The sequence below is a fragment of the Ruditapes philippinarum genome, unplaced genomic scaffold (assembly GCF_026571515.1).
Source record: "Ruditapes philippinarum isolate M1 unplaced genomic scaffold, ASM2657151v2 ctg195_1_1_1_1, whole genome shotgun sequence".
In the NCBI taxonomy this organism is placed as follows: Eukaryota; Metazoa; Mollusca; class Bivalvia; order Venerida; family Veneridae; genus Ruditapes; species Ruditapes philippinarum.
In genome coordinates, this window is record NW_026853905.1 from 87,040 (window position 1) to 98,038 (window position 10,999).

Consider the following 10,999-nt stretch of genomic DNA (forward strand, 5'->3'; position numbering starts at 1 on the left):
AACCTTTCAGACAGGTTTTCAACACACAATATAGTGAATTAGAATTTTTTAAATGTGTTGGAATATAAAAATAGACAATCTAAAATTCTGAAATGATTTAGAAATCATGGCAAATTTTACAGCACTAGCCAAGATCAAACATATATTCAGCCTTGCAGCATTATGTTTTCTTCGAAGGTTAATGGATTTAATGTAGCATTCAATTTCATTGTTTGGTCTATCCTCCTGTTATATATCGTACTGTCCGAGAAGATTAACTTCAGTTACACTGTGTCCAAAGCCATACAACTTATTCTCAGTTATTGTTGGACATCGAGTGTCCTTTGTTTATCACTGTATTGCTGTAAAAATACAAATATCTTATATTCTAAGAAGAATAGATAGGACAGAGAATCTACTAGTGCACATGTCATCCAGTTGTCAGTTTTGCTTCTTTGCAGCAACTCTCTCCGTATATATCAAATTGAAACTCAAGTAGTGTACCATTAATTTCAAAAAGACGGCAACATACACAAAAAGTATCTTTTCATAGAATCTTCTTCAGTGTCAGTTCCTTTATTACAAAATAAGTTCGTAGCAGGAGAAGAAAAGGCAAACCAGCAACACACTGGCATAGCAACATCAAAACAAACATTAGCCTCAATGTATTGGTGCACCTCTAAAGTCTTAGTTGCTAGTTTAAGTTGATTTGATCACTTTGTTTTCGCCTCGAATCAGTTACTGTCATTGTGAATTCATATGATATAGGGTTTATAACAGAAAAATGTTTCAAGCTATAAGAGGCCGTCATAGATCCAAGAGTGGTACATAGATGATATGCTAGCTGTTTGCATGCTGTTTTGGTGAATGAATTGCCAACCAAGTAAAAGTATTTATGTGGCAATTCTTTTACACATAATTCTGTCGCAAGCCTAGAGGTATAATGTGTTTGCACTGACTATCTGTAATTGATAATGACAAATTGAGTAAAAGTTAACCTGCAATATGCCTTGCATTTTTATTCCGATTCGATGAATCTCTGGACGATGAATCTCCAAGACTATTTTGATCTGTAAGCGGTCACCTAGGTGATCGATTTGAATTCCTGTCAATTTGTTCATTATGTCATTCATAACATTATACAAAATATCTTTTGAAAGATTTAGCTTGTAAATACCAATTTTTCCAGATATAAGATTATTTTTTATTGGTTATGATATGTGGACAGTTTCTTCTTGAAATTAAATGAAATTATGTAACGTTAACAAAAGATAAACAAAAAATCTGGAAACAAACAATCCCTCGGAAGCCTTAATCACAACAAATAACAAGAGAATAGCAGACTCGGTTTGATAAAGACAAACATTCACTTAAAATGTTTTCATGGTAAATCCTGTTATTGTGACTGTTGATACAATGAAACAAAACTGTTTAACACATGTAACTTGAAACACAGTCTTCAAAATGTTGATTAATTTAGAATTTCGTAATCATTTTCAATACAGTATAACTCATTATTTGTGTCCAAATTGAATATTAGATATCTCTCGGCTAAAGAAGTTGAGATTCTCCGTTCAAATTCCGTGTTCTCGCTCAATCTGCTCCAAACAGGTACAACTGAACATTTACAGCTCTCTTAATATATTTTCATTTCTTGTGTCGGACATATTCCTTTTAACTGTTCTTAACTCCTGTGAATTGAAGTAGGAGTTGATTTAAGATGACACACAGACACTCTGTCTATATGTCTATATCTGATATTCCCTGTAGTCCCGTTATTGGAAATGACGAACCTTGTCGTTGTGAGCTTTCAGGAAGATCTCCACTTTTTAACTTGTTTTTGTGCAATAGTCTACCGTGAAAATCACGAACATTTTTATTACCATATTCTACAATTTAAGGAACAGGTTCATTTGGGTTTAACACCTGTAATCGACAATACCACGTTGTGATATTTCATCCTGAATCATCAATAAGTTCATAAACCCAGGATTCCATTAGGCCCAGTCCTGAATCACATTATTTTTATTCGTACAAATTATGACATCTTTGTCAGATTCAATCCCAGTTTGCTGCAGCTCCCTTAATTTGGCTACCTAAAATATCGTTTGAAAATCCAAAATTTTGAAGCACATTCGTTATGTTTCGAAAGATTTCCTCCAATAAAAATGCCCGCCGTCGTTTAATGATGAATCTTTTTGTTACTCCTAAGTCTTCAAACGCTTCTGAAATTTTCTGTGAAACATAACGTGACCACAAAGGAGCAGAATATTCTGTATTAAAATTGTAACTTTTTAAAAAATATTTCTTCTCTCCTTGAATTACTTTATTCTGTACGTTAATCAATCGTTTATAATTTGAGGTTTCAGTGTACTTTTGCATGTTTCATTCGTGTTTTATTTATTCTACTCGCTCGAAAGACATAAAAAAGACTTTCATAAGTATTGCTAACTCTAGTGACAAAATAACTTATTACAATATTTAATAATAAAATTTATAATGTAAAATTAAAAAATACGTATTGCAATAATTAAATCTCATGATGTTAGATTTGAAATACTTATGGCAGTATTTAAATCATAATTATGTAAAGTTTTTATGGCAATATCCAAATCTTATGATTTTTTTGACGTATGTCAATATTTGAATATTATGAATTTAGATTTAAAATATGTATCGCGGTAAATTAATCTTACGAAGTTAGAATTGAAATATGTACTAAGGCATTTTCATAACTTATGATATTAGAATTGAAACACATATGACAATATTTATACTTATAACAATATATCTAAAATACGCATGATAGTTTCTAACCTCTTGTGATGTTAGCTTTAAGATACGTATTGTAATTATCAAAATGTGTGATAATATGTTAAAAATACGTATGGCAACATCTATATCTAACACAATTATGTAAAGGACTCAGACGAAGCTAATAAACAGCAACTCAAAGTCTTACAATTGTTAGATGGTCTCATATAACATCCGTCGATGCTTTAACGAAATGTGATATTATATGTAGCTATAGTTTTGTTTTAAGAGGTTTTTTAACATTTCTGTACAGATTTTTAAATCCAATGTATATGTGTTATGTAATTTTAAGAGATATGACATTTAATTTTATTCTTGGCCATTTAAAGATTAGATAAATTCAACGCTCATAACATTAAAGTAACGTAGCTTAATATGTACGCGGATGTGCAGTTGACTTTTGAATGAGTGTAATACAACATATATAATTTATCTCTTATTTTCCTTTTTTTCCTTTCCATTATTCTATACAAGGAAGCATCCATCTATCTTATATATGTTTCTATGTTTATGTATTCTTTAAAAATCTGGAAACAAAGTGATCCCTCGGAAGCATTAATCACAACAAAATTATAAGAGAATTGCAGACTCGGTTTGATTGAGTCTGTACATGAGGGATAATGAATACGTGCAACATCCCTCACGCCCCCTAGCACCGGCTTGAGCGGTACTCAATTCTCAACACTTAATAGTGCTGGCATCAATGATCCCGAAGGACCAGAAAAATATAACAACACTGAAGTGAAGTACGGGCAACTTTTTACAGCTGCCACACAGCACTTGTCACCTGCTGTTGTGAAGAATAAAAATCTGGAAACAAAGTGATCCCTCGGAAGCATTGATCACAACAAAATTACAGAATTGCAGACTCGGTTTGATTGATTTAACACCAGGAAATTCGGAAAAAGTACACGTCTTGCTGAACAAAAACTAATTGCTAAAATAGACATTTAGGAATTATTAAAACCTCTACCAGATTTAAGAAAACGAAACCTTCTCGACATACTGAAAATAATCTTGTCAATTCCAACATCACAGATAAGTTGTAGATTTAGTTAAGTTTACTTGTTCTATTACATGGGAGGCAACTCGTGTTATCCTTACTTACACTAGAACAGGAAGATTTACAGCCAGTGGTTAACTAATGTATAGTCATTTAATTTTATCAATCATCAATTTATTTTGTAAATATTCAAGGTTTTAATTATTCTGTACATCTAAATGTATAGAAAAAAAAGTTAATTAAGATGTCAAAGTACGTACATTTGCGTAGTAACTTTATATAAGATGATCTTGTTACTTGCTCCGTTAATTTCATATACATGTACATTGTATTTTGTTATTTCATCCAAATGATTACTAGTAATTCATACAAGTGTTTTCTTTATATACACAATCACTTTCTTATTTATCGATCTAGTTTTTCATACACTTAACTAATTTATACAGCAGCTTGTAATAATAAACATATAGAACCTTGATGCATCTAAATTAAGTTGTATTGAATTAAGAGGACCCACAATTCAGTTTAGATTAAGAATATGATAGGTGGTGTTGTTGGTAGTTTTACTCTGTATAACGACAGTAAGCCACACTTAATTTACCAGAGCACAGTTCAGTCACCGCATCGGTCATGGGCAGGCTGTCAAGCAGTTTACCAGTACTAGTTGCCTTCACTTTCGCAAGGAACTGATTACTTCTGTACATGCATGAGCAGAGGTACAATGCAAATGACCGTAGAAAGAATTTCATGATCAGTCACAACGATAGAGTCCTGCGCCGGAATCAACCCAGGTCGCCCGATTCAAAATCCAATGCTCTACCTATTGGGCTAACCGTACGGCTATATTATAGGACGATAGGTATTAACACGATCCGGAGATGAAAAAATAAATTGCATTTTTGCATCCTAATTCCGCAAGTTGACTTCTACCCCTCAACCAGCTGATTCTGTTTTCTTATCGTACGTTTGCCTTTCTCTGACTTTTTCAAATGCATAATGAGACGAATGAATGTGAAATCGCGAGAAATACGATAACAAAAAAAAGCGATAATAATCTGGCATCTTATTCTTGTATCTGCTCATTAAGTTATCGTCATATCATGGTTGCAATTACATAAAATGGGTACATTTCACATTAAATGAAGTGCATGATGAAAATGCAATCCATTTCACATAGTGATTTCGCATCTATGCATCACATTTTCGTGTTTTATATTTTGATATCGTCTTACCGACGTCGCTTTTTAAGGCCAAGCAATTTAAATTTATAGACCAATCATAATATCAATTATTAGTGCCGAAAAAAATATAATATTTTACTACTAATTAAGTGAAGCAAAGTTAAAAAAATCCTTCTTTCAGTTTCGATTTCAGACGAGTTTATCTATTTTGTAATCAGTACGAAGACAATGAAATATGATATCCCACTAGTCAGTCAACTGTAATATATTTAAACATTAAACCATTTAAATTGCCTACTAAATTGATTTAAATCGTCATGACAAATTTAATTTTAGATTATCGGCTAAACTAAAAAGATTGTAAGTTTCAAAGGAGACAGTTATGATTAATTTGATATGCACCACTCTTTAGGGTTCACCTTTCCATGTTGGATTTATGTTTTTATCTCATATACCGTATAAGTGTTTTTTTCTGCGGTGACTTTATTTCTGTGTTTTCTGCGGTCAGTTTCGGCATCGCAGAAATAAAAACCGCAGAATATTTCTCTTACCTGCTACGATATGTATCATATATTGTGACCTGTTTCGTCTAAAGTAATAACGACTAACAGATTATGCTACGGTTTTAGCGGGGTTTTTTCAAGTTGGGTATCATAAAATTGGGCTGTCAGCCAAAGTGATGTAATCTGGGTTTGTAAGGATGTACTTATTCCTTAATGATGCTAAATTTAAGAATAAAGATATTTCAAACCATTCCAAACTCAATCATAGCTGCTAAATAATCGTTGTATACTTTAATTGTCATCTGATTTTCGGTAAACTTCTATCAATTTTATTAAGATACTACCGGGGTATATTTTTCACACGTCACTTGTCGCTGATCAAGGATGTATACATTTCTATTGTTGAGCATTGCATTTGTTTGCAAGCAAACAGTATAATTGCTTGTTATTACTATACAGTTTTGCGGTGAAGGCGATAAACAAATGCGAACGTATACATGCAAATATAGTAGATAGGGTAATGTGACTTTGACTTTGATACGACAAGTCGCAGAATTTAAATCACGTTTTGTCCAAAGAATGTGCCGCAGAAATAAAGTCCGCATAAATAAAAACATGCTAAAATTTGGAAAAACCGCAGAATTTGGAGCCCGCAGAAAAAAAAAACACTTAAACGGTACATGTATATTTATAATTAAACTGTATTCACTTTAACTTTTGTTTGAAGAATACTTTGAGATGATTGCATCGCTCGAGGATCAGGTCTTCAGAACATCACAAATAATTGTGCCACATAATAAAACATGATCGAGACGTTTTATCATTAGATTATCTTTCCACTTTATTCAAAGCAATTTTCTGGGAAAATATCGCCAAGAAAAACTATTGTCTTAACAGTTTTAAGTGACATTATGCACATCCATACGGAAGCGTCCTGGTGCCAATTCATAATGTTCTATAAAAAAATAAACTCCTACGTAGGAGATAAAAAAGCCTAATTAGGAGTTTGTAACTCTTACGTAGGACTAATAAAGTCCTACGTAGGTTTTTATAACTCCTACGTAGGAGTTCATAAGTCCTACGTAGGACTTTGTAACTCCTACGTAGGAGATAAAAAAGCCTAATTAGGAGTTTATAACTCCTACGTAGGACTTTTAAACTCCTACCTAGGACGTTAAAACTCCTAATTAGGTCTTTTTTATCTCCTTCGTAGGAGTTATGAAGTCCTACGTAGGAGTTATAAATTACAACGTAGAACTTATAAGGTCCTACGTAGGAGTTATAAACTCCTAATTAGGCTTTTTTAACTCCTACGTAGGAGTAATAAAGTCCTACGTAGGAGTTTGTAAGTCTTACGTAGGACTTTAAAACTCCTAATTAGGTTTTTATATCTCCTACGTAGGAGTTTTAAAGTCCTACGTAGGACTTCAGTTATAAACTCCTAATTAGGCTTTTTTATCTCCTTTGTAGGAGTTATAAAGTCCTACGTAGGAGTTACAAAGTCCTACGTAGGAGTTATCTTTTTTTATAGAACATGTTAAATTGGCACCAGGACGCTTCCGTACATCCAAGTATAAATGTTGAGTGGCTTAGTAAAAGTCAAAATAACTACATTTTTGCCATAATTTTTCAGCATTATATTTTACTATACTAAAAATAATCAATAACCACGTGTACCAAACCAGTTTCTATAAATATGGTAAGGCTCTTTAAAGGAGGGGCATTCTTTTTATGATTTAGGTAATTATTTTATTCTATTCTAAACAATATTTATTATCAATCAATGATTGGTATATCACTATTGTGATAGTGAATCCTTTAAATATAGTATTCATTCAACTCGACTTGACAGAGAAAAAACGGGCAAAATTTCATTAAAAAAATGAAATCATAATACAAAATAACCATTCATTCATTTCTTTATTTGATTGACACTACATCTTTTCATATTTAAATTGTTGTTATTCATTTATTTAAATCGTGATGTAAATTTCTGAAGTGTTCGATTATGCTTACATTCGCAGAACAATCGAGCTAATGCAGTCACCCATTTGTCGGTATCAGCGTCCCTGTGGTTAAGTTTTTGCATGTAAGCAAGTACATGTATCTCCATAACTACTGAAGGGAATAGATTGAAAGTTCATACACTTGTTCCCGTGATTATCTAACATTATTGGCACAAGTCCCATTAATCTGATTTGCTTTTTTGCATATTTATTCCACTTTTTCGACTTAGAAATTCTTGGTTAAGTTTCTGCGTGTAATCTTGTATCTCTATAACTACTTAAGGGATTAGATTGAAACTTCACACACTTGTTCTCTGTGATTATCTTACATGATTGGCACAGGTCCCATAACTCTGATTTATTTAATGCATAATTATGCTCCCTTTTTGGCTAAGAAATTATTGCTTAAGTTTTTGCGTATAAGCTTGTATCTGCATAACTACTGAAGGGAATGGATTGAAACTTCACACACTTGTTCTCTGTGATTATTTTACATGATTTGCACAAGTCCCATAACTCTGATTTGCTTGTTTGCATAATTATGCCCCTTTTCGACTTAGAAATTCTTAGAAAAGATTTTGCTTGTAAGCAGATATCTTTTTCATAAACCACATACTACCATAGAACTACTAAGTGTTTGCGCCTTTTTGGGACAATTTTATGCATTCATAATAAAAAAGCAGTGATTTACACTGAAACATCTAAATAACTTTGTACCTTTTTGGACACTTTTATGAATTCATATAGGTTAGCATTATTACACTCAATGAAAGACCCTTGTGACAACTTTTTCGAATAGTCGCGTCGCCGTCCTCCAACAGTTTTTTTTTAAATTGAAAGTTTAAAGATGTTAACATGTATTTATGTTTGTGTCCGTTGAAAACATGAAAACACAAAAAGCTAAATTGTTTACACTGTATTCAATAATAATTTCTGCTGAAGTTACATTTAGTCATTCACTAACATTTATTTTCATGTAAATGATTATAAGCTTCATACATGTAATAATATAAAAAACTAAAACATAAAATACAAAAATAGCTCTACATGCTACAGAGTAAAAGGAATAGATAAATATAAATAAACTTGAATATTGAACACTCTAATACTCAATTCAATTTTATTTATTGTCTTTTTGATCGTGCAGTCTTTGCGTTTGTGAAAAAAAATATATAATGCCAATAAAGCCATATTCAACGTAAAACTTTATATACAATATAGAATATTTACCACATAATTGTATCAGCTCATTGTGTTGAAATTCTTTTCAAACATCATACATTACAGAATAAAACAGTCCTTGTCTTTTTTGTATTTATCTTTTTTTACTTTAGGCGCAGTTTTCTTGTCAAACTCTTCGATAACTTTGGGGTCGATAGACTCTTTATTGGCTGGAAATGGCTTCGGTTTGACACGTAAATAATTTTCATCGTAAACCGGCAAAGGGGCATTCTTTCTCGTCGGTTCTCTTTCGTTTTGATCTGTTACTCCGCTGCTTTGGTTGAAGTCTGCTTTTTGAACGGTTTCTGTGTGTTCTTTAGTTTTTAGTTGCTCTCCTTGTTGAGAAGAATCCGGTACATTATCCTGTTTGCTTTTGTATTGAGGTTGATTCCAAGTTGCTTTTTCCAACAATTTTTTCCAATATTCTGTTTCCAACAGGAGTGACTCGTAATATGGGTCGTCAGCTGATAACTCGCTTTTCACACGCTCGAGTTCGTTAACTTTCATTTCGAGAATCTCCAGATATTGTGTTCCAATACTGTTCATACCGTTTATTTGTAGGACAGTTATATCACGCTTGATTTCATCCTCTATCTTCTTTTCTTCGTCTTCTTTTATTCTTTTATTTTCAGCTTCTTCTGGATGAATTTCAGTCAGAGAGCTGAGGCGTTGTATCCGTGGTTTAGGCTTCTCTTTAGTCCCTTCTTTAAAATAGATAATATTTTGCATTAACTTGATTTAGATGATATTTTTATAATATAACTGGCAAAAATGTTAAATAATGAATTTTAAAAGTTAAGAAAAGGTAAGACATATAAATATTTCAACATTAGCGCAATATATAAATCTATACGATAAAAAATAAATCACTAACCTTCTTGTGCTTCTAAAACCATTTGATAAACCTGTTCCTCCTCAGACTCTTTACCGTCTAAATATTCTTGCAAAGATTCTCTAGCCTGAAAGTACAGATAATGCAATAAAAGTATTCAACTTAAGAATGTATATTTGAAATGATTCAGGTGAGTGTTACACACTTCCTTAGAGGTTATAAGAAACAAATTTCTAACAAATGTGTCGAGAAAGCAAATTTACGGCTCCGTTGTCAAAAGCGTTATGCTCTTTTGAGCTCATTCGGCAAAACTTCGATACTAAACATGCATTTTGTACAGAGCTTTTGTTATGTATTCGTATCTTCTGTACGAACTTATATGGTCAAAGTGTTTAAATGATACCAGTCCTGAATTCGAAAAATCAGTATTTCCCATCTTTAAGTTAGATGAGTAATTAAACAAGGTATATGTTGTTTTAACTAACCTTGTAGAAAACAAAAAAATCATGTTGTGATAGCCGCCAACATTTTATTGAACAAGAGATAGTCCATTAAAGGTAAAGTTTAGATAGCGTTTTTGTTCGGAAAAAAACGGTACAAACATACCAATGACACAAATATAACAATGTTGAAAAGAAACATTATATAACATTATATAACAATAAATATTAAAGAATCTGGAATTTGCCTTAGTTCCAAGACAAGGTGCATCTTTGTTGTATTGTTTAATGATCCAGTTAAGATCTGTCATATACTCATCATATCCAGCAGGATGACAATACACACGATTCTTAACTTTGCGCATCACTTTCAAGTTAAGAATTTCCAGTCTATGTTGACACATGGCTCTTGAATTCTTGTCGGCAGCGGATTTGAACTTTTTCAAGTGTTCCTTGAATTTTACCTAGAATGGAATTTATATGGAATTAAAATAATTATTAAGTGACAATAGCACAAACAAATACATTTATACAGAAACAGAATTTTATTCAAACACATATTTCGCAACTTGCAGACTACTAAGTATTTCATACAACGAATTGATAACATCTGAAAGATACTAAGAATCTTATATTGTCCAGAATCATGTTTTAAATTATCCTGATGATAACAACGTTTGAATTTATTACTGATATTTATTGATTTATAACACATTTCAAAATCGAAAAACATAAAAACCTACAAGAGCCTGTTTCTTCATACACTTTGATTATCATCAAACACAAGTTCAGTCCTCAAAACTTCAATCGCTGCTTCATGCTTTCACTGTGGAACCCTAAAAGACCTGTATCAGTAGGAACATTATGCTTCGTGATATGGTTTTTTCATCTCTCTGTTGTAAACTTCAGTGGCTTTATCAACAGCTCGTGCGTTTTCAACATCAGCCATGGTAGCCATGGCCTCACTGAGACAGGGCGGATTTCCAGCTTTGAATCGAGTTGACGTAGCTTGTAAGAAGT

General features: G+C 32.3%; 1 protein-coding gene across 1 annotated transcript; it reads right to left on the minus strand.

The window, feature by feature from the left end:
- Positions 1-8,387: 8,387 nt before the first annotated feature.
- On the minus strand, positions 8,388-10,727 carry LOC132738312 (uncharacterized). Its single transcript, XM_060725794.1, has 4 exons — positions 10,723-10,727; positions 10,228-10,443; positions 9,582-9,666; positions 8,388-9,411 (listed from the first exon to the last, which is right to left on the minus strand). The coding sequence occupies exons 2-4, from the start codon at positions 10,381-10,383 to the stop codon at positions 8,768-8,770; spliced, it is 885 nt and encodes a 294-aa protein (XP_060581777.1). The 5' UTR covers positions 10,384-10,443; positions 10,723-10,727; the 3' UTR covers positions 8,388-8,767.
- Positions 10,728-10,999: the final 272 nt, after the last annotated feature.